The sequence below is a fragment of the Drosophila novamexicana genome, unplaced genomic scaffold (assembly GCF_003285875.2).
Source record: "Drosophila novamexicana strain 15010-1031.04,08,12 unplaced genomic scaffold, DnovRS2.1 tig00000008-arrow-pilon, whole genome shotgun sequence".
NCBI classification, from domain to species: Eukaryota; Metazoa; Arthropoda; class Insecta; order Diptera; family Drosophilidae; genus Drosophila; species Drosophila novamexicana.
Window position 1 is genome coordinate 5,318,799 of NW_020824765.1, and position 26,468 is coordinate 5,345,266.

At 40.9% G+C, this 26,468-nt stretch overlaps 3 protein-coding genes across 4 annotated transcripts; 2 read left to right on the plus strand and 1 right to left on the minus strand.

Annotated features, from left to right (window-relative positions):
- Nucleotides 1-3,638: 3,638 nt before the first annotated feature.
- Nucleotides 3,639-25,117, minus strand: LOC115765498 (locomotion-related protein Hikaru genki). 2 transcript variants are annotated; one of them, XM_030709111.1, is made up of 9 exons: nt 24,441-25,117; nt 10,841-11,914; nt 8,528-8,752; nt 7,931-8,028; nt 7,342-7,416; nt 5,646-5,982; nt 5,096-5,584; nt 4,607-4,789; nt 3,639-4,287 (listed from the first exon to the last, which is right to left on the minus strand). In XM_030709111.1, exons 1-9 carry the CDS (start codon nt 24,589-24,591, stop codon nt 4,061-4,063), a joined length of 2,859 nt encoding a protein of 952 aa, XP_030564971.1. In that variant the 5' UTR covers nt 24,592-25,117; the 3' UTR covers nt 3,639-4,060. The 2 variants fall into 2 exon arrangements, with proteins under 2 accessions (XP_030564971.1, XP_030564980.1); XM_030709120.1 differs by lacking the exon at nt 7,342-7,416.
- On the plus strand, nt 14,473-20,005 carry LOC115765520 (cytochrome P450 4p1-like). Its single transcript, XM_030709142.1, has 9 exons — nt 14,473-14,674; nt 14,743-14,943; nt 15,007-15,088; nt 15,148-15,248; nt 15,313-15,583; nt 15,651-15,871; nt 15,942-16,256; nt 16,319-16,481; nt 19,916-20,005. The coding sequence occupies exons 1-8, from the start codon at nt 14,473-14,475 to the stop codon at nt 16,477-16,479; spliced, it is 1,554 nt and encodes a 517-aa protein (XP_030565002.1). The 3' UTR covers nt 16,480-16,481; nt 19,916-20,005.
- Nucleotides 17,915-20,005, plus strand: LOC115765510 (cytochrome P450 4p1-like). The gene is made up of 8 exons (XM_030709132.1): nt 17,915-18,116; nt 18,185-18,385; nt 18,449-18,530; nt 18,583-18,683; nt 18,747-19,017; nt 19,085-19,305; nt 19,376-19,690; nt 19,753-20,005. Exons 1-8 carry the CDS (start codon nt 17,915-17,917, stop codon nt 19,911-19,913), a joined length of 1,554 nt encoding a protein of 517 aa, XP_030564992.1. The 3' UTR covers nt 19,914-20,005.
- Nucleotides 25,118-26,468: the final 1,351 nt, after the last annotated feature.

Sequence of the window (26,468 nt, forward strand, 5' to 3'; positions counted from 1 at the left end):
TTTGTTCGACCCAAAACCCAATCATAAAAACTCTCGTCACATCATAACTAAAAATTGCCCGGGGCAACGCATTTAATTTGAGTTTCATCTAGTCATAGCCATAAACGTGGCGATGTGATAGCATTAGAAATAGGGATTTAATACAGATGCAAACAATATGTGTATATATATATATGTGTGTGTGTGTGTGTGTGTGCCCAATAAGGTCGCCTGCGGAAATTTGTCAACTATGCGGCTGGAATAATGTGCGCAACTTTAAAACAAGCGAATTGTGTGAATAAATGGCATAGATAACTTTATGGCCAACAGTGCACTTTGTCTAACCCATCAGCCGCACACACACACACACACACACACACTCACACAAAGGATAGGTCGTTGCAGGGGGCAAATGTAGTTAGCCTTCGGCTTTGGCATGCATTTAACATTGGATGAGGGGGGGCTCAGTTGTGCGGCGCCTGGGTGATACAGGCCAAACTCGTGATGCCATTGCAGCTCGCTTTTTTGTCATATGCACATGTGTGTGAGTGTGTGTGTGTGTGCGTGGGTGTGTGTGGGTGCTGCTGACGGCGGCATTCGCAGCTACGTGACATGCATAGCTCATCGCTCCTGGCCGGAGCATTGGCCAGAAAATATTGCAGTTGTGATATGTTTAAGCTGCAGGGCGCGACCGAGCGCAGAGGGTGAGGAGGGGGGAGGGGGAGGGGGGAATGGCGGGCAGCAAATTCCTGCTGCTCCTTGGCCCAGTCGCTAGCTGCACAAGTTTCTGAGGTGCTAATGAAAATTGCGCAACTTTTGCGCAAATCACGCGACGCAACTTCAGCTGCAGTCGCGCAAATGGAAATGCACTGGCTAATTGCTTGCTGTGGGCGTGGCACACCGCCCCACTCTAGTGAATTCTAACAAACGGCAAGCTAATTAGGCAGACAACCTTAAAATTTAGCTGCGCTTTAAGCTAATTAAAGCGTGCGGCTCGTTGTTGTAGCTGGCAAATGTGTTTTTTATGTTGTGCACAGGCTCTTGGGTATTAATTAGAGATGGCTTACTCCATATATCACAGCACGAATCACAAGGATAAAACCCCGTCGAAGGCTGCAAGCTGTAATTTTATTTTGGAGAACAGATTATTTTAAAAAAAATATGTTAAGAAATAAAGGCAAGCCGAAAGAACAAACTATTGTCTAAGATAAAGATATATTTATGTAAAATAAAGATATATGCTGAACAAAAACAAAAAATCAGACACTAGAGCGAATGAACAAGAGTTAAAATAAACTAAGCCTTAGTATCCTTTAAATTATAAAGACAGATAGGAAGTCCTTTGTGATATAAGACCCAGGACCCTTAAGGATTTAGACATGATATAGCTGTAAAATCATCTTCACATACATTTTGCTTAACACGAAGACATCTTGTTGACTCTCGCGTGTTCGTGTCACGTAGGAAAACACGACACACTGCCCAGCTCTAGTATTAATTTTTTGGTAACAAGCAAAACCAATTTGCAGCAGCAGCAGCAGCAGCAATAGCTGTGGCAGCAGTAACAGTAGCTCCGGCAGTTAATTTTAATTACGCACATGGCAGTTAATGTTGCGACACGGCGTCTCAATTTAGACACCTTTTTGCGAGGCACACACATTCACGCACACCCCACCCCCATCCTGGCCAGCTCAAACACACATCTGGCAAAAACAATACACACACACACACTTGTGCACAAATTTGCCATTAAATGCGCAAAAGGGCGGCAATGGGCGTGCCGGAGCCAAAATGAATAAACGACAATGGCTTTTGTGGCCATGTGTGTGCGAGTGTGCGTGTGTGTGTGTGTGTGTGTGTGACCATATAAAGCGGCTGGCAGCGTCAATCGTTTCATTTAAAGCGCTGCGCTTCAGGCAGCCAAAGGTAAAAGAACAAAACAAATTAATTTTGCTCAGGTGTGTGGGGCCAAGTACCAGCTACAACTGTGTGGGTGTGCGCGTGTGTTTATGACTATGTAGCAAAAGCCTGAAGCACAACTGTTACGCACTCAACACACACACACACACACACACACACACACACACACACTTGAGAAAAGTGCACAGATGCGTGTAAGCAAATGTTTTATTGTAGCCCTCTGGGGCTTATATCTGTTTTGTCATAAAGACTGCAAATGCATATATATTATATGGTATACATTTCTATAAGCATTTATTCCGGAAATGAATGTCTTTCCGTATACATCTTCAATTTTATCTATATGACTCCATAATCATTAAATAAAATAAACTTGAATAGAAATGTTCATAAAGATGAAAACCTTTCAGTGCAATCTTTTGGAAAAGGCTAAGCCAAGTTTCGATTACATGTGCCTCGTAAAATATTAAATTGTATTAAATTTGAGGCGTTTGTTTGGATCAAATATAATAAAATAAAGTTAAGTTATCCTTGAAGTTACGTTAACAGAGTCTACAATGTGAAGGGTTCGGGTTTTGCGTTAACAGAGGGTTGCATTGAGTGAGGGCGCACTGTATTCATAATAGTACAATTAATTCAAATAATAATAAAAGTAATTAAATTAATTATAACAATTAATTAAATTAATCAAAACAAAAGAGACTCACCCGTGTCACACGAGACTATATAATTCAATACGCTTTCCAATCGATATTGCAGTGTATCTACGATTCGTGTTCCTTCGCTTTCAGCAGCTCTCCGGCATTTCTCCCCTGCATTAGTAACGCGTTTAGGCCGCAAATGCTGTTGGCTTTGGCAAATGAAATATGTTTTTCCTTGGCACACATTCGGCGCGTTACCAAAATTGCTTTTGTTCGCAATTCCAGCCGCGACAGAATTTGCTGGCAGATATGAAAGCAAACGTGGCCTGGTTAGCAGCGAGTGTGTACCTTGATAGCTAGAGAGGGGGCAGGTGGCAGGTGACAGGTTAGAAACAATTATAAGCGCATTGGCAGTTCGAGATGAAATTTACACACACATAAGTACACATATAATTTATGTTGCTTTTATTTAAAAGTTAGTTGCCTCACTTTGCATTTGCTTACAGACTCGTACAATACACATATCCGTATATTATATAGTATAGTCAACTATATAAGAATTATTACTTATGGCTTGCCTAACTCGTTTCCTTATAGAGGGATATGACTTTCGTTTCCATGCAGCAAGTGCTTGCGCCTAACTAACTAACCAATCAATCAATCAATCAACCAATTAATCAATCAATCAACTTTGATATATCATTGAGCTTTACATCGGTTTATACATACATATCTGCTCTATAGGCATATAGTAAATGTGTTTTTAAGAAGTTGAACTTTGTATTCGGTTGTTTAATTTTGAATACCTGTAATTAACTGTGATTAATAGATAATACTTCTGTTTATATATATATAAAGTTTAAGCAATAAATTGGAATATTATTTATAAAGATTTTTTAGCAAATGAAGAAAAAAATGTATAAGATATTGTGTTCTTTTTTTTGTCATTTAACATTTAACGTTCATATTTATGTTACATATTTCATGTCATAGAGTTTCTCAGGTTTTTCATGTTTTTCATAATATCATTCACTTTAGCACTTAAGAACATTTCTCTCTCTCTCTCTCTCTCTCTCTCTCTCTCTCTCTCTCTCTCTCTCTCTCTCTCTCTCTCTCTCTCTCTCTCTCTCTCTCTCTCTCTCTGTCTCTCTTTATCTCTGTCTCTAATGGAATATTTGAGAATTTGTTCAAGTGGGCCTAGAAGAGCTATAGATGCATTTCAAAGAAACGTTCAAGTATTTGTTGTTATAAGTTAAATATAAAGATAGCGAGTGATTTAAAGTCAAGTTCAATTAGATCCAATAAAATGATTTCGTAATTATGTTAATTAATTTTGATACCTCGCACTAAGTTTAATCTAAATATCACTCGGGTTTATTTATGTTTTTTTTTTTGTTCATTTATTTTCGGTTTGAATTTGGAATTTTGGTTCGCTAATATACTAAATTCTTGGGCCGGGCAGCTTGGGCTTGGGCCTAGAACTTCATTTCCCCTGGGGATCCAGCTGGAGTTCAGTGGAGCTACACTTCCTCGTAGCTGCGGCATTTGGGCAACGGGCCTGACCACCTGCCATCTGGCTGACATTTTGGCCGCTCGGGCGGACCCGTGCTGTGATCCTCGTTCGTCTGGATCTGTATGAAGCCCGGCCGGCACTGGACGCTCAGATAGTCGCCCGCATCATAGTTGAATTTGAGCGGGGCGATCAAACCGTTGGGCGGGTCGCCTGGATAGGGGCACTGCGATTTGCCTGATTGCGAGATTGGAGCATTGGATGCATGGATCATGGTCATTTGGGCATGCAAGGTGGTCAGGTCGTGGATGTAGATGAGCGTACATGGAATGAATCGTGATGGTATCGGTATCGTGATCGGTATCGGTAACGGTATCATGATCGGTATCGGTATCGGTTTCGGTTTCGTGATCGGTATCGATTGTACGATATACAGCGGAAATACAACACAAGTAACATTAATTCATTTGATTTGTGAGTGGGCCCACTTTGGAAGATTACGCAAGGATTCGCAGCGTATGTGCATTTAATGTGCATTTATCAGTTGTCTACTTACAAAATGGTGGCGAGTGCGACCAGAACCCGTTCTCCGTGCAAATGATGCTCGACTCGCCGACCAGAGTGTGGCCATCGTTGCAGCTGAATGTGACCAAAGCGCCAACTGTCAAACGCCTCTGACTCAAGCTGGTGCCCCCAATGCGTCCATTAAGCGGCGCCACTGGCATCACGCACTGAATGACTGTTAAAAAAAGGAGGTGGATCGAAAAGAACGACGTTTTAATTGAGACTAGGGATATTATTTTGCTGAAAGGCGAAAATCATATTGGAAATCACTCAAAAACATGTTATTAACTTGAACTTGTGCAGTATTATATGAATGCAAACGGGTTATTTGGTTTTCAAAACTATATTTAAATAAAATAAAAGAGACATCTTGAAACAATGTTAAACCATTTAGAAGCACTTAAATAGCCAACAGTTTTCATAGAGCATATCAACTGAAAAGAGCTTGCCACCTGTTGACTTGGAATCGTGTCAGACTCACCTTTGCAGCGTGGCACTGGGCCACTCCAGACGCCCGTCGGCTCACAGTCCAGCAGCGCCGGTCCGGTTAGCTTGAAGCCCCATTGGCATTTGAACACCGCCCGCCCCCATGCCGATGTGTTTAACTCAATGAGACTGAGATGTGGATCGTCTAGCACAAGGCGGGGACATTGTATGGGATGGCATGTTGGCGATGGCGATGACCAATTGCCTGAGGCCAGGCAGGTGGCATTCCAGGCGCCATCCAGCCTAAAGCCCTCGGGGCACTCATAAAGCGCTCGCTGGCCTAACTTATTGCCCTCGAGCCTCAGCTTGAGCGGCGCCATCGGCTCCGTTAGCTGCGGGCACGTCGAAGTGGCCACCACCACGGCAATGCTGTTTGTCAAACCGCGCGGCGAAGTGCACGTAAATGTGCCCGAATCGTTGTTCTCAATGCTCTTGATGCTCAGGCGATAGCGTACGGCCTTCTCCTCGCCCGCCGGCGACCAGCCTGCAATGGCAAATACGACCATATAACCATTTGTGCCCACGCCAGGACCCCTTCGACGCACCTGTATTGTACTGCATATACCAACTGGTCCAGCTCCATTCGGGAGTGCCGCGCACACGCGGATACATGCAGTCCATTTGCACGGTGCTGTGCGGTGGCACGGCCATCACGCCGGATGGCTCAAAGGAGTGCGATCCATTGAAGATCTTGATGCGTATGGAGGGTGCACTGTCCTCCGAGTAGTTGGTCAGCACGGTGGTGGGCACACAGCTGGGCATGCGCGGTGCCCAGAGACCATTCGAGCAGAGTACGCGCGATTCGCCCAACAACTTATAGATGCCCAGCTCCTGGCAGCGCGCCTGCAGCGAATGACCATGTGGCAGATCCCAGCCTACGTTCTGCAGGATGTTCAATCAATGTAGAATGGATGAGGGGCAACAGGCGAGAGGCGTGAGACGAGAGGCGACAGCAGGCAGAGATTCAGGCATTTGAAATGAAGCGAGTTTTTTGTTTAACGTGCAGTGCGTGAGAAAATTGCCAGTAGAAAATAGAACCAGGCAGAGAGAGAGCGAGAGAGAGCGAGAAAGAAAAAGAGAGAGAGAAAGAGACAAAAGTACAAAAAATTGTTTTTTAGACTTAATCACAAGCTGTTAACACAAGTTAGAGGCGCACTCTCTGGACGTGGGCGTGGCTTGGGTGTGCTGGCGTGCAGTTTCCATAGTGTCTCTTGCTGTCTGTAAATGTATATTCAAGTGTGTGTGTTTTGTTCTCTGTATGTGTGTGTGACTGTTTGTGTACCCAACGGTCAATGCTTAAGCCGTGCATATAAAAAAGTTGTCAATGTCAAAAGTCATAACATCACCCACTACTTGGGCATTGGACACTACTTGGTGTGTGTTGAAGTGTGTGTATATGTGAGTGTGTGTGAGTTGTGGTTGTATACACTGAGACAAAAGACAATATTCATCCATTAGAGCGCCTCGCAAGGCCAAGGACCTGAAAGCCTGCAGAATTTCTAGATGTATTCCATGTCGCTTTAAAGGCATCCACGTTTTCTACTTCTACTTATTCTTTCATCTATAATTTAAATTAAGCTACTAAATCATAGCAGCTTTAAGTTTTGAGGTGCGGTAAACACAAATATTGATTCTCAAAGTCGACGATCTTAATTTGAGAGCCTCTGATATAAAACATTATATTCCAAACCTGTTCCATTCTTCTCTTATAGATAAATTTCAGGATAAGAAGGAGCCGTTAAAACTACGAGTAAACTTGGCGAAAGGCCAAAACATATATAAAGCCTATTAATGTAATCCTTAACTTCCTTTTAATAAACAATGAGCTTTGTCGTAACCGTAATCCACACTAGCGAATGCTTTTAAGAAAATAATTAATAATGATATAAAAAATAATTATAAAAATAATAGATATAATAGTTATAATTATAATAAGTAAATTAAATAAATAATATAATTTATAATCATATTAATAATAATAACACATAACAAATATTTACATAAGCAGTTAGAAAATTATAAGTGGGAATAGGCAGAAATTCTTCTAATAGCTAAGTAACCCAAATATATTTCTCAGTGCATTTAAAGTGTGTGTGTATTTGCTTGTTTATGTGTCGCTTGTTCTGTGTGTGTGTGTGTCACAACTCTACATATGTGAGCAATATATGCATAGATACGGATACGAGGCACAGTAAACACAGACGAAGACGAAACGAGGCAACGTCAAGGATGGCCACTCACAATTTCTGTGTTTGAGACAAGTGTCGATTTGGATAAGCGGGTTTTACGCCAGCCGCGATTTGGTGGTATCGGTGTCTGCAAGAGAGAGAGATCAAAGAGTACCAAAAATACAGAGTCTTGTGGCTGCACAGGGCAGATGCGGATGCAGGATGCAAAGTTGGTTTTTATTTGATTTTATATATACTATATTAATTTTCTAGGATGACGCTGGGCAAATTGTTGTTGTTTGTGCGACTGATATCGATACAAGAGATGATGGAGAAATTGAGCGATACAGAGACAGAATCATAGACATATGCACATACATATATAAATATATATTTAGAGAGAGCGAGAGAGATATAGACAGAGACAGAGAGTGAGTGAGAGACAGAGACAGAGACAGTCGAAATTGAGTTGGACTCACATTTGGCTATGCCAAGGCCGATGCCTTCACTAGCTTGGATGGAGTTACTGCTGCGTGTGTGTGTGTGTGTGTGTGCCTTGTATGTGTGCCGTGTGTGTGCGTGCGTGTGTGTGTGTGCTGGGTGTTTTGTTGGTGCTTGAGCTCCAGGCACGGCTGACGGCTTTGTTGCCTGTCATCACTTACCACGGAGATGTTGCGATAGCTGAGCAGCAGATGAGTCGGAATGCGATTGACATGGCAGCTCTTGTACAGTGGCTGAAACTTCACGTTGCCGTTGTCATCTACAGATAAAGATGTCACTGAGATCAGCAAAGTTATGCACAGATAGATAGATAGACAGTACACTCAGAGAAAACTTATGCCAAGAGAAAATAAATAAAAATACAGATTAAGCACAAAATACCTAGTTCAGGAATTTAACTTCCTGCATTGAGCCTGATAAAAAATGTCTTAAAATGTTATTTTAGCTTAAGATATTTCAACTATAAAATTCATGATATTTTTCTCTGAGTGTATTTATATAGTTATAGTTATAGGCAGATAGATCGATAGAGATGTTGAAATGAAACAACTGGATTGTTGTAGGTGCTGCTATTATTATTATTATTATTGTTTTTTTTTTTTTTTGCGGTGTGCTGATTGTGTTGTCTTTATTAGACGAGTCTCTACTGTAATGACATGTTACGTATTTGTATTGCTATTGTATAATTAAGATTCCATTGTGTGCGTGTGCGTGTCTTGTATGTTGTATATTTGCGAGGGGGAGTCTGTCTCACTTACCCTCCTCATTGGTGGCACACAGCGGACCCACCCACTTGCCCTTGACGCAGCGTATCTTGCATAGGCGTCGATCGCCCATGGGTCCAATTTCACCTGGGAAACGTATCTCAGATACTTCGGTAAACTGCTGTAATATATCAATCTCCTCATCCTCCTCCTCATCCTCATCGAACTCGGAGTCATCAGTGTGTATGGGCGAATAGCCGGTCTCCTCATCATAGATGCCTAATTGGGAGGAAATCGGAACAGAACAGGTGAGGGCGTTATGAAATGGGCAAATGTATAATGCTAAGAAACGGGAAAGAGTGGGGAGGTGTTTGAGATAGAGAGACAGAGAGAGAGAGAGAGAGGCGGGAATTGAGAGAGAGAGAGAGAGCAAGTAGAGCAAGCAACTAATGAGCTGTTGTTGTGACCGATATGAGCAACGAGTGAGCGACAGGTGAATGAATGAATGCGTATATGAATGAGCATTGAATGCTCAACGAGTCAACGAGTTGAATAACCTCCTACCGCTGCACTACTCGCTGTTATCAGATGCTAAGGGCTTTCAATGTTGAAGTGGCCAAGCCTTTAGAAACTGGGTATGTGCTTGAAAAGCTGTCCCGCAAACGCTGGCTAAAAAAAGAAGAAGCAGGCACTCTTAGGCACACAAACACCAACACACACACGCACCCATACACACACACATTAAGCCGCACGAAACGTGCGAAAAGTGCTGCCAGCGCGAAACTTCAATGGGGCAACTTAAGGTTGTTAGATATGCATTAAAAGAGCCACGGAAATGGAATGGGACAGGATACGAATACGAGCACAGAGGGCGAGCGAGTGGGGTGGACAGGCCACTTAACAGGATACGACTTCATTTCTGAACGAGGCGTCAAAAAAAAGAAGAAGAAGAAAAGTGAAAAGGCAAAAGATAACATGAAAGATAATATTATGCCGTGCATGAGTCGAGCTGACAGAGACCCAAGTAACCAGCGGTCCCCAGACCCCAATCCAAATCCCAAGTGCCCAGGCTAATAGAAAAAACGCAAACGGACAAAAGCAACTGAATCAAAGTAAACAAAAGGACAGCACAAAGCAGCCAAAAAGGAAAGGTAAAAAAAATAGAGGCAACAGCTCCAGAAGTGCCAAAGATGAAATGCCCTAAAATATAATAAAAGTAGAAAAAGGAAAATTTTACTTTGTAATAAGCAGATCTATATATAATGAAAATAAACCAAAGAATGGGATATATAATAAAACTTTCACAAGCTGGATCAAAATATTCGAAATCAACAAAATATAATTTCTGCAATTCTGGAAATCTTAAAAAAAAGCACACACAAAAGCATAAAAAAATGATAGTAATACGATGATGATAAGTTTCTGCTCTAAAGTTAAATATTTATATACATATATAGAGATAAGTATTTGTGGATGATTTTTATAAGGATATGCTGAAAATATTTATCTGATTGATATATTGGGCCTATATAAGATTATGCTCAATAACGAGCTTCCATGTAAGAACTTCATTTTCGGACATTAGTTTCCTATATGTGCTACATAATATATTGCTTTGATCTGATTAGATCTATGCCAAGTTCCATTCACATAGTTTAAGTACTAAGTGACATAGAGACATGATATATGAATATGTCTTGTGCAATGCATGACACATTTTATGCCATAATTCTAGTGTCCTTTGAAAGAGTATAAAAGGGCAAGAAATAAAAAGTGTAACCCTGGTAAGCGAACCCACAAGCAGGAACCAACAGATGACAAAGCTAACCACGATAAAGAAAGAGTTTTTTTTTCAGCAGCAGTTGTTGTTGCAGATGGGAAACACAGACAGAAGCGAGTGGTGCGGCGGTGGTGCAGTCGGTGGTTCAGTAGTGGTGATGCTGAGGTAATGGTGGTGGCGGTGGGTGCAATGGTGAACTGAGTACAGCAATAGATGTGCCAGCATGGAGCATGTTAATGAGCTGAACGTGAGAGCGAATTGAGGCGATTTATGGCTGACTCCGGGTGGAAGCCTTGGGGCGACTTTGCGATTAGCTTTTAACGATTTTATGTATGTAACTATGTTTTCATTTGCTGTGTACTCCACTCTCAACACTCCAGGTGTGTGTCTCCGTGTGTGTGTGTGTGTGTGTGTGTGTGTGTGTATGTGTCTGTTTGTGTGCATGTCTGTGTGAATGTGGAGAGCATAACACAGACGGACAGACAGACAACGAGACAGCGACAGCGGCTTTCAATTCAATTCAATTTTCATGGGCACTGTGGCATTGCCAGTGTCTGGCCGCTATGCAAATGCTTTTCAATCCTTACCCTTGTCCTTGCGACTGGTGGTCTTTGAGCTGGAGTCGCCACCACCTTTCGGACGGCTCAGTGCACCCGTGGTCTTGCCCGACTTGCGCTTTACACGTTGCAGGGCCACTGCTGCACTGCTCGACTGATTGCCATGATTTATATATGCCACATCCAATTGGCCGGCATCGCCTTTGGCATCGATGCTGCGACGCCAACGCGATTCCATGTCACGCTGGTCGAGCTCTGCAGCGTGACTGTCACCGCGTCGACGATGATGCTCCTGCTTCGGCTTCGTCTCCGTCTCCGACTCCGGTTCCGGCTCTGGCTCCAGTTCTAGCTGCTGCTCGGGCTGCTGCTCCCTCTCTGCCGCCGCCTGCTTCTTCTCTGCCAGCACCTGCTTCGCTTTGAGCTTTTGCAGCAGCTTGATGCACTTCTCGCTGCTGCCATCGGCCAGGCACTTGGTCAGGCGTGCCTTTTGCTTCAGCCTGTGCAGCTTGGCGCGCAGCTGGCGATTGGGCTCGCGCGATTTCAATATATCCGCAATGTGCACGTAGTAGACATCACCCTCGGCGGCCAATTTGCTGCCCGCCCAGCGATCCGTGTCCGGCGAGGCATCCGCATCGTGCAGTATGGCATGGCGCTTGTAACGGCTGCCACGCCCACGTCCTGTTTGGCCATTCTCATTCTCGAGGCGACGACGACGACCGGAACCGGAGCGTCGTTTCTTGCCCTGCTTGCGATTGTTGTTGAGCCGCTTGCGGGCACCCTCCTCCAGCTGGGCACCATGCAGCTCATCCGCCTCGTCCTCCATGTCATGGTCATCCACAAGACTGGCTGCCGCATCGCCGGCATGCAGTTCATGATGATGGTGATGCTCATCGTCGCCAAAGTCGACCGAATACGGATTCACAATGGCCGCATGATTCTCTTTGACCGCATGCAGCTTATCCACAAATTCCACATCGGCGGTGGTAAAGTCCTCCGGCAGATAGACCTGTGTCGTCTCGAACTTCGCATACGGCTGTTCGGTTGTCATTTCCGGTTTGAAAATGGTGAAGCGCACATCCGGCGCCCGGCAGCCCGGCGATGCATCTGCAAAATATTGAGAGCGTGAGAGAGAGATAACGTGTTAGAGCGAGTCCGGGCAGGGGGCATTTTGAGTAGCTGAACTTTTGCCATAAATATTTCATATATGATCTAATTTAATAACTTGGCAACTTTGACTGACTTTGAAGTGCAATCGAAATTGCAAATTTCCAATATGCATTGGCATTTGGCATTTCCGCAAAGCACAGCACGCACACACACACACACACACTTGCACAAGTTTCAATTTGCAATGAGCAAAGTCATGCAAGCATTTTCCGTCCGAGCTACAGCAACATTTTCCATTTCCCTATTTCAATGGAAGTCGAGTTGAAGAATCGAGCAACTGCATAAAATGACGTAGTCGCCAGCGGCTGCATTCGAGTTTTCTCTTTTAAACATATTTGTATGCCCTATATTCGTTAAAACGTATGCAAATAGGGTAGTTAACATCCTAACTTTTTTAAATAAAACTATGAGTGGAGTCGCCAGAAGTCTATTGAAACATACGTTCTCTGTGATTTAAGTCTAGAGATTGAAAATTTGATATAGAGGCTGTCGTACAATATATACGTGTCACCTTATACGAATATACTTTAGCTGGGAAATGGAAAAATCTGTGCTTCGTGTCTGCAAACTAAAAAACTTGGCAAATTTTCAAATATGATTTCCACCTCAAAACACAGAATTAAATAAGAGCTTGGATTTCAAAGATATTTTTGTTAAAATAAAATGTTTCTTTCATTAAACATTATTTATTATTGCTCAAAGTAAAGGCAGACTCATAAACTTAAAAGTTTCTTGATTTAAATGTTTTTTTTTTATATTGAAAATTTGCGACAAACTAAGGTTGAATATTCGAAATTAATATTTTCATACTTTTTAAAGGGTATCTGTCAAGCACACCTATCTTATGCATGCCAAAATCCAGTTTCAATTTTTTTCCCCCTTTTATTGTTGTTCGGCACCAACAAAAGTGGGTCAAATGCAATGTAAAGCAGCTAAATTGCATTCTACGCTCTTAATTTATGTAATTCAATTGCCAATTAGCCAAGAGCAAATGTCAACGCAAATGTATCTCAAAGTGCGAACACTTAAATGCAACTCATTTAATTAGACCGGGTCGAAATGCTCTTAACAATAGATACGCCTGCAATTTGTGCCATAAATAAAGCACTTTATAACAACTATAGAATATTAAAATTGAAACCTGAAATTATAATTGGTTGCAAGCGATAAATAAATAGAAAAACAATTATTGTAAAATAAATTGAAAGAGAATGTAAATTTGATAAGCTTATAAAGTGCAGGGGAAAACAATTTACTAAAGTTCAAGTTTAAAAACCAAATTAGATATTTGCTATGTTTCTTAAGTTGCGTCAAAAAAAAATTATTCAAAGTTTTAAATGTCAGACAAAACAAGCAGCTAACATTCGAAAGTATGTCGAACTATTCAAATTTAAATATGCAACAGCTATTAAGAGCTCTGTAGAAGCTCAGAACATGTTTAAATACTCTCATGATTCATTCCAATGAATTAGTTTTCTGATGATGTTGCCTGAATCTGACTTGTTTTTGAGTTCAAATAAAGTTTGTTCAATAACGATGAGAATTCCCTTTGATATCTTTATTATGCCGCACAGCTGTTAACGGCGATTATAATATGGGTAAATATATCGGATATTTTTATCTTCACTGCGTTACAAAATAGAGTTATAACAGCGTGCACCCATTAAAAACGGGCAACAAGGGTAGATGGGTTTTGTGCAAGTGTATGTAACAAGCAGAAGGAAGTATCTTTAACACCTTAAAGTCTATATATTCTGGGTAAGCATCTAGCCGTGTCCATCAGTCTGTCCGTATAAATAAACACTTTTATCTCAATACTTATTAGAGCTTCATTTGGTATTGGTAAAAGACGATACAGGGTATCCACTAGTCGAGCAGTCACGACTAGGGCATCTTACTTGTTTCATATACGATTTCCATTACTTGTAGCCTAGAATATTGCCAATATTTCAAAGCTATAAAAGGCAAATATATTGTACGTTCAATGTGAGCTGCCTGTTAACTAATCTAATAATTAATAAAAAACAGCAATAAAGCAACCAATTGTCATAAGTTGGTTTAGCTAATGAGTATAACAAGTTTGTTAAACAGACATTATACATATTATAAAGCATACATTACAATCTGTTCCGACAAAACAAAACGAATCGTGCTCGCTCAAGCCGGCATAATGACTTTTGGTATACCCATTGAAAATGGCCGAAAAGGGTATAACACCTCTTGGGAAGTGTATGTAACAGAGATAAGGAACCATCTCCGACCCCATAAAAAATATTCTTTATCAGCATCAACAGCCGAGTCGATCTAGCATATGATCGCGTCAATATCATTACCTATTACAGAAGTTTCAGGGTAGCTCCTAGTCAGGCACTCCCACCCAGAGCGCTCTTGATTACTACTGACTAAGATAATGAACAAAATTTTAAAGCTTGTTGTTTTAGTCTCTGTGTGGCATTGGTTGGACATAGTTATACGTGTGGTTCGACTGCTTTGAAATGGACTTGGGTTTATTGATTTTGATCGGTCTGGGCACGCTTATCTTCTGGCTGTATAGGATCAACAAGGACTACTATGTGCTAGCCTTCTTCGCAAAGCGTGTGCGCACCAAGGATGGACGACCGGTAGAAAGCATAGCTCCGGTGCCTGAGGGACGCACCATCTTTGGAAATAGCTTCGACTTGTATGGCAGAAATGACGGTGGATAAAACTAACCCATAATAATCTGCGAATGACTCAGAATAGCTTTATTTTTTCATCTTTTCCAGCTGAGCTGTTCAATGATATGCGTGTCAGGGCCAAGAAAATGGGTCGTAGCTTTATAGAATATGTTATGGGCACGTCCATTTACAATATTATCGACGCAGAAAACTTTGATTTAATATTGAACGACCAGAACCTGATAACCAAGGGGCTGGCATACGGATTTCTGCATCCGGCTCTACGCACTGGCCTGCTGACATCCACAGGTAAGTTAACTTGTTCGGTAAAAATTAAAACGAAATGAAAGTAAATAAGCTACATCTTTACAGATAAGAAATGGCACTCGAGACGGAAGATGCTCACGCCCACATTTCATTTTAATATTTTGGGTCAATTTGAGGAGACTTTCAAGTAAGTTTTCATCATTAAAAACAACCCTAAATGGATTTTAATTCCAATTTCTCAAATAGAGCGGAGAGTTTGAAATTTGTGAAACAATTCGAGGGGAAAGAGGAGACTTGCATCTCTCTGAGTGAACTTATACCCAGATTTACGCTTAACAGCATTTGTGGTAGGTCCACTAAACTGAGTGTTCACTGTAGCTTAATCTTCAACTAAAATGTTAACATCCACAGAGACGGCCATGGGCATAAAACTGGATGATATGGCTGCCAAGGGAGATCGCTATCGCGAGAACTTCAGCATGATTGAAAAGAGTTTTATAAGACGTATGAGTAATCCACTCATTTGGAATAATACCATCTATAATCTCTTTGGCTCCAGCGAGGATGCGCGCTTCTTAAAAGAAGTCCACGAATTCTCCAGCGAAATAATTGCCAAGCGTCGAATACTTCTGGAACAGGTGCTTAAGGAAAAGCTCAGCGCTCAAACGGCAGATGATGATATGTAAGGGTATATTTATATTTAAGTATATCCATTATCATATTCAATTGATTCCTTCCTCTTAACCTAGTTACATCAACAAGAAGCAACGCTTTGCCATGTTGGATACGCTTATTCTTGCGGAGAAGGATGGTTTAATTGATCACGAGGGCATTTGCGAGGAGGTGGATACGCTTATGTTTGAGGGCTTTGATACTACGTCGATTGGTCTCATATTTGGGCTTATGAACATGTCCCTAAATCAGGACAAACAGGAGCTGTGCTATCAGGAGATAAGCGAGCACATAGCTGGTCAGTTTACTTTACCGCATCCTCTACAATGTAAAGCTATCTAAGCCCAATATACTCGTCTCTATATCAGATGATTTGAGCAACTTGGAAATTAATCAGCTCTCTAAACTGAAGTATTTGGAATGTTTTGTTAAGGAAACGCTGCGCTTGTTTCCATCTGTGCCCATAATGGGCCGTAAAACAGTAAGAGAAACGGAACTGGCCAATGGCCTGATATTGCCGGCTGGTGCAGAAATCGCCCTTCACGTCTTTGAGCTACATCGGAATTCCAAATACTGGAGCGATCCAGATGAGTTTCAACCAGAGCGCTTTCTGCCCGAAAACTCCAAGGACCGTCATACTTATGCCTATATGCCCTTTAGTGCGGGTCAACGCAATTGCATAGGTAAGTTTAAATTGGGTATAGATTTTAAAGGTAAGACTGCCTTATATTAAATTCCATTACAGGTCAAAAGTATGCCATGCTGGAAATGAAGACCCTGCTCATCGTAGTACTCAAGCAATTTAAGATTTTACCACTTGTCGATCCCAAGGAATTCGTTTTCCACACTGGCATTACACTACGTTGCAAAAATAATATTAAAGTAAAGCTAATCAGGCGTAGTTAGACATATTTCATGTTTATATAAAGCCAGATTAGGAAATTTTAAACAGCCTAAAGAGCTTTATCACCTAAGTACGTGATCTATAGTCATACATTATGTTGCATTCGCAATACGCTAGAAATTCAGAAGATAATAATATTTAACCCTACCTTCTAAGTAAGTTTTTTTTACCTAACTTGGGAATGTAACTTGGTATGTATTTTGTTTTTGTTCTCTTTGATGATGAAATTGTCATTTTTATATAAAAGATCGTGTTTAGTTAAAAATAATTCTGCGTATGTTTTATTTTTCGCACCTCAGCACCTTCTCGTTGGTATTATTAATTCCCGTTAAATCCAAGCCTACTCAGGATTGTCTCCAAATAACTATACATATAAAACTTTTTGTCCTAACTGAATGGTAATAAAAGCACAAAGCAAACCCAAGAGGAAGAAGACATTTTGGTTGTATATTTAAAGGTACCCTTGTGCTTTAGCATATACAGACTCTCGTATATACATATGTGCATTTTGTATGAGTGTCGGGCACTTTTGAATACTCTCAAATATTCAATATATTTTTTAAGTTCAATAGACACTTATAAAATGTATTAATATACCTATGATTCATTTGTAATATTAGCCTAATCATGATGATAATGGCATGTATAAAGTAGTCAAATAACGATGAGAATTCGCTTTCATAGCTTGATTGTGTCGCACAGCTGTTAACTGCGACTATACTATCAAGTAAGAGGTTCTAGTCGGGAGCTCCCGACTAGGGGATACCCTGAACCCTCTTCTTCCAACATCAAATGCATATATATATTCTAGTCTCTAGCTCTTATAGGTTCTGAGATCCTTGCGTTCATATATACCGACAGACGGACGGACGGACAGACGGACAAAAATGCAAATACCTAGGTTTAAATTGTTAATGCTATAGAGCTAATAATCTGTGAGATAGACGAGTTCAGACAGACACACCTGGCTAGATCGACAAGTCAAGATATTAATAGAGAATATACACACGGTATGGGGTCGGCGAATCCCCCTCTGCCCGTTGCATACATTCGCATAAAACAGTTACACCCCATTTAACCCATTTTCAGTGGGTTCACGTTATAATAAACCTCTATTAAAATTAATTACATTTGCTGAGAGAACAAGTTTTTTGTTGGATAGATTCAATAAATGCTTTGTGCTCCAACAAGCCCACATACTCACATATTATATATTTTTCAAACATTCCTATCTTTACGTTCCGACAGAATAAAACAAGTTGTACTCGCACAAGCCGGCATTAGCAATCTTATCTTGTGCGATTTTTACTACAAACTGAGATAATGTCTAAACGCCAGGGCTGTGGGGCTCATTGGAAAAAATTGTAGTGCTCGTTGCTTCAGTCTCTGTGTGGCATTGGTTGGACATGGTTATACGTGTGGTTCGACTGCTTTGAAATGGACTTGGCTTTATTGATTTTGATCGGTCTGGGCACGCTTATCTTCTGGCTGTATAGGATCAACAAGAACTACTACGTGCTGGCCTTCTTCGCAAAGCGTGTGCGCACCAAGGATGGACGACCGGTAGAAAGCATAGCTCCGGTGCCTGAGGGACGCACCATCTTTGGAAATAGCTTCGACTTGTATGGCAGAAATGACGGTGGGTAAAACTAACCCATAATAATCTGCGAATGACTCAGAATAACTTTATTTTTTCATCTTTTCCAGCTGAGCTGTTCAATGATATGCGTGTCAGGGCCAAGAAAATGGGTCGTAGCTTTATAGAATATGTTATGGGCACGGTGGCTTACAATATTATCGACGCAGACAATTTTGATTTAATATTGAACGACCAGAACCTGATAACCAAGGGGTTGGTATACGGCTTTCTACATCCAGCTCTACGCACTGGCCTGCTGACATCCACAGGTAGGCTACACTGTGCAGTAAAACCTATTACCTACTGAAAATAATAAAGCTACATCTTTACAGATAAGAAATGGCATACGAGACGGAAGATGCTCACGCCCACATTTCATTTTAATATCTTGGGTCAATTTGAGGAGACTTTCAAGTAAGTTTTTATAAACCAGCCGAATTGATTTTAATTCAATTTTCCCGAATAGAGCGGAGAGTTTGAAATTTGTGAAACAATTCGAGGGGAAAGAGGAGACTTGCATCTCTCTGAGTGAACTTATACCCAGATTTACGCTTAACAGCATTTGTGGTAGGTCTACTAAACTGAGTGTCACTGTAGCTTAATCTTCAACTAAAATGTTAACATCCACAGAGACGGCCATGGGCATAAAACTGGATGATATGGCTGCCAAGGGAGATCGCTATCGCGAGAACTTCAGCATGATTGAAAAGAGTTTTATAAGACGTATGAGTAATCCACTCATTTGGAATAATACCATCTATAATCTCTTTGGCTCCAGCGAGGATGCGCGCTTCTTAAAAGAAGTACACGAATTCTCCAGCGAAATAATTGCCAAGCGTCGAATACTTCTGGAACAGGTGCTTAAGGAAAAGCTCAGCACTCAAACGGCAGATGATGATATGTAAGGGTATATTTATATATAAGTATATCCATTATCATATTCAATTGATTCCTTCCTCTTAACCTAGTTACATCAACAAGAAGCAACGCTTTGCCATGTTGGATACGCTTATCCTTGCGGAGAAGGATGGTTTAATTGATCACGAGGGCATTTGCGAGGAGGTGGATACGCTTATGTTTGAGGGCTTTGATACCACGTCGATTGGTCTCATATTTGGGCTTATGAACATGTCCCTAAATCAGGACAAACAGGAGCTGTGCTATCAGGAGATAAGCGAGCACATAGCTGGTCAGTTTTCTTTACCCCATCCTCTACAATATAAAGCTATCTAAGCCCTATATACTCATCTCTATATCAGATGACTTTAGCAACTTGGACATTAATCAGCTATCCAAGCTCAAGTATTTGGAATGCTTTGTTAAGGAAACGATGCGCTTGTTTCCATCTGTGCCTATTATGGCCCGTCAAACAGTTAGGGAAACGGAACTGGCCAATGGCCTGATATTACCGGCTGGTGCTCAAATCACCCTTCATGTCTTTGACTTGCATCGGAATTCCAAATACTGGAGCGATCCAGATGAGTTTCAACCAGAGCGCTTTCTGCCCGAAAACTCCAAGGACCGTCATACTTATGCCTATATGCCCTTTAGTGCGGGTCAACGCAATTGCATAGGTAAGTTTAACTTGGGTATTGGTTTTAAAGGGAAGACTGCCTTATGTAATATTCCATTACAGGTCAAAAGTATGCCATGCTGGAAATGAAGACCCTGCTCATCGTAGTACTCAAGCAATTTAAGATTTTACCACTCGTCGATCCCAAGGAATTCGTTTTTCAAACTGGCATTACACTACGTTGCAAAAATAATATTAAAGTAAAGCTAATCAGGCGTAGTTAGACATATTTGAATTATAACCAGCCTTAAGAGTTTTATTAGCTAACGACGTGATCTGTAATACACTTATGTTCAAATATAAAATTGAAAATTCAGCATTTAATGGTGTTTATTAGACTACTTTCTAAGCTAGCTATGGAAATGGAATCGTATTGGCTTAATTATTTTTAAATATTATTCTATGTGTTTTCGCAAACTTTTATGAATGAAAAGTATCTTTGAGTCGCGTTTAGTATTATTTTTTCTTTTTCTCTAAAGTCCTGTTCAAAAGCTGATATATGCGTAGAATAAAACTCTTTATTTTGTTTACGAGTGTATTATACAAGATTCGAATTATACCTTAAAACCGATAAAATCTTAAGTTCTTAGCATAATTTTAGGCTTCTCTGCAAATTTGTGTGTTAATGTTAATTACAAAGAACGACCAACTAGAAAGAACCGCCTTCAGATTGACATTAAAAAATAGGTTGTTATAATTTTGACACTTGTTGTTTAATTGTGTGGGTTACAAAAACAACTTTTTTATGTCCTCCGATCGCCTTCATACATATTTGCAAACAATTTGGAACGTGTTTAATACCTCTCCGTAAAAATGGGGGTTACATTTTAGATTAGCGATTGTTATATAATTGCGCTTTGAGCTCATTCTCAAACTTTAAGCTCATTCTCAAAGCAAACTTTGAATGCAACTTATCGTTCCTTTACGATTCAAGCTCATTTTCAAATATCTATATTCCATTTGAATGTGTAAAATTCAGAGATAAAAAACATGTGCCGCGTGTCTGTGAGTAACTATTTCATTCATGTAACATTATTAATTTGCTAAATATTCGAGGGGAAGTGTTTCAAAGCAGTCCATATTTAAGTTGGTTACACGAAAAGCTCTTAAAACAGCGCCCAGTCAGCAGTCGCTTTCGGGCTGATAATCGCTGGCAATGGGCCACTGTTGGCAGCTGAAGATGCATTTCTGCCCGAACCGCCCCTCGCCCCTGTAGTAGCAGCCGCTCTATAAATCATTCATGCACAGCCAAGCAAAAGCAGTTTTCCCACAATGAACAAGTCGGGAGCTGGCTTTATGCAAAACACGCATACGCCACAGTCGAAACTGTAGTCGGTAGCCGGCTGCTGGGAGAGATGGAAAACGCAGACGAAACTGAAGCCAAGTCGTTGCTAGGATTCGAGTCATCTTTATCTTTTAGCGCATGCATTGCACATAATATGCCAGGGACTGGGACAGGCGCAGGACTACATCCTGGGGACTCCACAGAGCAGGATGCTGTCTTGGACGACTTTTTGTCATTTGCCTGCTGTGTTTTTTCCCCCTTTTTTTTGTCTTTTTTTCAGTTGTCGCTTTTGATTTTGACAGTTCGTTACTCGGTTATACCATTTGCATGCATAATGCTCAGGCAGAACCAGGAAGGCAGCAGCAGCCCAGAGCCAGAAACTAGAGCCCAGAGCCCAGCATCATCTGTAGCAGGCCAGCAGAATTCCTATGTACTAAGCGCAGCAGTTGGCCTGGGCACATGTGAGCTGTCCCAGTCCTGCGGCTATGTAACCCACACATCACCAACAGCATCATCATCATCACCATTATCAACATGATCATGAGCTACTCATCTTTGTCATCAAATGCAAATATAAAAAAACAGACTAGACAGCTGTCTTCGGCCGAAGATTAAATACCCTACGATTAAATACAATACGATTTATTTTTATAAATAAACCCTATTTCCAAGCCATGAATCCCATAAATTAAATAATAAAAAAAAAAATGATATGACAGCGTTTTGATGCTGATAAGAATTTGCCCATATATAAGGATAATAGAAGATCTAGATAATGCAAAGTTTGGTTAAATATATTAGTTGTTTTTCTAAGAACTCAAAACTTCGACTGAAAATTTCCATGACAGCCATTTGATATAGTCATACGGTTCGACTGACTAATCTAGACTAGACTTATATGCAAAGCATATTATATATAGCGAAATTATATGTACCGAATAGCGTCTCCTTTGAGGCGTTACAAGCCTCGTGACTAGATTCTAATGCCCTCTCGTTAAGGGTAGAGAAAGCTTTAAGATTTATGGCACATACTTCGGCTTGATGCACAATTGTGCAGAGTGAGCGACATTTTTAGTTGCCATTTGGCTTATTGCAGATTCCAGCTAGCTGGCGCTTTTCTTTCGCATTTCCTTTTCCGCGCACCCTGCCCCGAACAAAAAATGCCATTTTGCAATGCGATTTGAGCTGTGCGCGCTTCATGCAAATTAAATTCCAGCTGCTGTGTGTTTGTTTGTGTCTTGGTCAAATATTTTAGCTGACGAAATGGAAAGTGCTTGCCGCAACGCAAGCTGCCACTGCATCTGCCATCAAAAAGCCAGAATCCACCCAACACCTGCATCCGCAACCCATTCTCAATTTTCCACAAACTGCGCAATTTGCCGAAAAAAAAAAATCAACTGCGTCGCAGTTTTTACCGATGAGATCATCAGCGTCCATTCAGGCAGCGGCAGGACGAAAAAAGGATGCCGTCAAAGAAAAAACATGTACGGCTGCTCTACCCGGAAGTGTCCAACTAAGAGATACCCTATATATACTCTTGTAAGCTTGTATGCACTTTTACGCTTCTATATATATAGTCAGAAAACAGGAACTGAACGTTCATTTTGATTGACTTCGTAGAACCATATTGTCCCAGAGATAGACTATATCAAGCATTCGGACAGATAGGCAGACGGAGTTGGCTAAATCATCTCGGCTGAAATAAGCATTTGCTTACCGAGATCGAAGAACCCTTCTTCAGCCTGTTACATACATATGCCGAAAATCGGTATACCCTTCTTACCCGTTCTCAATGGGTTCAGGGTATAAAAGGAAAAAAATTAATTACTTGATGCGCATCTGCTTTTGCGTAACAAATTGCGTGTGACAGCCGCCGCAGCATTGAGCACTTTTCACAACCACCTCAAATAATCCCCCCTCCTTTCCCCCTACTCGACCTACTCGACCTACTACACACCCGCCGCGCGGCACATGCTATTAATATCTATTAACCAGAACTCGGTAGCTGCCATACTTCATTAAATGCTTTCCTGCAATCGCACTGCCTATTTTTTTTGTCTCAGTGTGTGTGTGTGTGTTGACGCTGATTGGGATTACGGTTTGGCCAGCAGGCCTCGTTTTGATTGCCTCTGTGCCACCAGAGGACTGTGATTGGGGTGGTGCGGCGCTTGAGGGAGCACAGTACAGGTCGGCAGTTGGCGCTGTGAACACGAAATATTTCATTTACGGCGAGTTATTTGCTCTGCGCTTTGCTTTTGCTTTTCATTTGCTTTGTTTTCGAACAACCCGGTTAACTCTATTAGGAGTCAGGTATTCGCACTTTGTCAACATTTTTGTAACAAAAACGAGTTAAAAAACACATGTCAATCAAAATATATTTATGATTATATTTGAACTCTGCCAGTGCAAAAGGGTTTTTTGTGCATGCTTGAAATTATTTTACGGAACAACTTTATCCCACAAAAAGAGTTTGACTTTATTATGGATGCGTGCATGTAGTGAAACTCTCACAATCAATATGTAATTTATTAAATTACTTCATTTTGTGAAGTTGCAGTCGGAATGAAAAAATATTGATTTCAAGATTGAATCTTATCATTAATCAAGATGATTAATGCGCTGGCAAAACATAGAGAACATCCTACATAAAGAAACAATCCCAAAAAACTTTCTAATTGCCATCTATTGTTAAAATAATTTAAATCAACAAGTAGATAATAATATCTTTTCATTCATCATTTTTAAATCTCTATTTTTATCAAGCTCTGTGCAGAATGCGGCAAAGTTATGAACAAATTTAAATACCATAAACTGAGTTCGCCGAAAGAAAAGAAAACGTTCTTCCAATCATCTGATAACAAAAAACATTCTGTACTCATTTGAACCATGCAGAGGAAACTTTCAAAATACAAAAATGTATATCTCTTGTCTAAATAATATTACAAAAAGTTTATTTGAAGGCGATCAGCGATTTCTACAATCTCTCTTTCTTGCTTTGCAGACCTGTCAAGTTGTTACTCTTGTCTCAATGCATGCTTTAACTGTTTAAGAATTTTAAGCGCGCCACACGCATATAAATTTTATTTAAAGACTCTCTGCGGCTCTTCAATTATCAGACTAGTATATGAAACTGATGTGAGTGACGGCCATTTGGCTTTGTTTCTACAAGAATATTCCGACTTCGTTATATGCCAAAGTAAGTATTGTACATTGAATTTTGTTTTGCTTTTGGTGGGCGTGTGTTTTTATTGTGTGTGTGTGCTTGTGTGTGTGTGCGTGATTATCGCTTTTGAGCACGAAAGTCATTTAACAAAGTGGCTGCTGCCCCAGCTCAGCAACAGCATCAATAACTGTGCCGGCATCTGCCATATAGGCCATAATTTGTAACAAAATTGCCAAAAAAAAAAAACAATAGAAAAAAGGAAAATACTCAACGTTGCCAAATGAAGGTCAATTTGAAACTCACCTGGCTCCACCGTTGTGGTGGTGGTCTCCACGGTGGCTGGTGGCTCCGTGTTGGCCTGACTCTGGCTGACTCTGTCCAGGACCAGCAGCAGAATGGTCAAGGATATTAAAGCCCAGAGTGGCTTATGGCGCATACGCTGCCAACTCCACATGTTGTCCAAAGTCAAAATTGGTTAACTGTTTGTTTTAGCTTACACTCACACACACGAACACACAGCTAGAATCAATTGGCTGACATTGAGCAGAAACACACTCGAAGCTTAGGCGAGAATGTGCAGACTGGCCAAGGGGCAAGGTAATGTGTGTGTGTGTGTGTCTATTGTTGCCTTTTGTTTATTTTTTTCTTTTGTTTTTGAGGCGTCTTTAAACCGCTTACAGGCTGCACTTTAAAGTTTATTTTTTTTGCTGTTGCCGTCGCTCAATGCCAGCTACAGTTAGTGGCAACAACAGCAACAACAATTATGCTGCTTGCCACAACGACAACACTTCACACGCTGCCTTCAATGGCGCAAAAATAGAAATCCACTTGCAGCAACACACTCACCCACACACACTCGTGTGCGTCTGTGTGTATGTACTTTTGGCAATTTGCCAAGTCACTTTAAGTTTTTCACTCTTGTTTTCACTTTAAAGCTGAGCGCTTTTCCTCTCGCAATTTGCCCACTGCTGCTGCTGGCAACTGCTGTTGCTGCTGACAAAATGCGTTGCTGCTTGTGCGACGCGTCCTTTTTATAGTGCTGGCGGCAGCATCGTTGGATTCGGCGCCGTCTACTCGGCTCCACTTCGGCACTGAACGAAGCCAGGATACGAGCATTAAGGACACGAGCTCCGGCTGCTGCTGCTGCTGTCACGTGCATTTTGCCGGCAAATCGCGTGTTTTTGTTTTGATTTTCCTAGTGTTTTTCTTGCTGCTGCTTTCGCTTTTCACTTGCCGCATTTTAGGCGCCATGCGTGTGTGTGCGTGTGTTTGTGTGTGTGCGAGTGTATGCCCTTGTAAATCGCACGTAGCTGCGTTCAAATTCGCGCGCGTTTATTCCCCTTTGGCAATAGCTACAAATGAAGTTTACTTTACTTGTGGCTGCTGCATTTGATCAAATAAGCCACAGACACACACTCACACACGCACGCACACACATGACTGTGTGTGTACGTAGCGTATAATGCTATGGCATTGTATCCTTAGACTAAGCATCTGCAACTTGTCAACATCTTCGACAATGCAAACAACACGAAATTGCACTTAACAAGGCTAATCAATAAATTTAAGCTTGAATTAAGAACAAGATTTGCATTGGAAGTGCATCAAATGCGTTCAATTACACAAACAATGGCTGAAAGGTGGATTTACATCTTAGGTTCATTCAAAAAGAGTAGCAACTATTTAAAATGCAGTTGGAAATTAAAGAGAGCCTTCAAAGCACATGAAAACTTAAACTTTGAAGGAGCTTAATTAAAGCTGAAGTCCATTGAGTAATAAATTTATTTATTAGCCAAAAGCTGAAGTCTATAGTTTAATACATGATACTCTAAGCTCATATGGTAAACTGCTTTAAAAGCGCTTGAAGCTTTTACTTAATCCAATTAAAGCTCACTTAGACCTAAAGTTCAGAACAGTTACATTTGCCAAATTGCTACACTTCATTAAGTCTTTGATTATTGAAAATATTCCCAAAAGCCAAAAAGCTTTTTAATCTGAAAGCTCTAAATATATGAAACAGCTTTAAAAGCTCAGCCAATTATATAAAAGCTAAGAGTAATTTCTAATAATATGTCAAACAGCTTTAAAAGCACATTAAATCTTTAAATAATAATCGAAGAAAAAGTTCAAAGCTCTTTCTAAAATAAATCTTGTATTTTGGCCTAGACAATCTAAACATAAGTAACAGCTTCTACTTATAGTCTTGTGCGTGCTTTCAGCTCAACCAAGAGTTTAAGACACGCTCCAATTGCGCCTCAATTAAACAAATATTTGCTGCTTTTTCAATCACTGTCATTGCACCATAAGCAACCACATTAATCTGCAACGCAA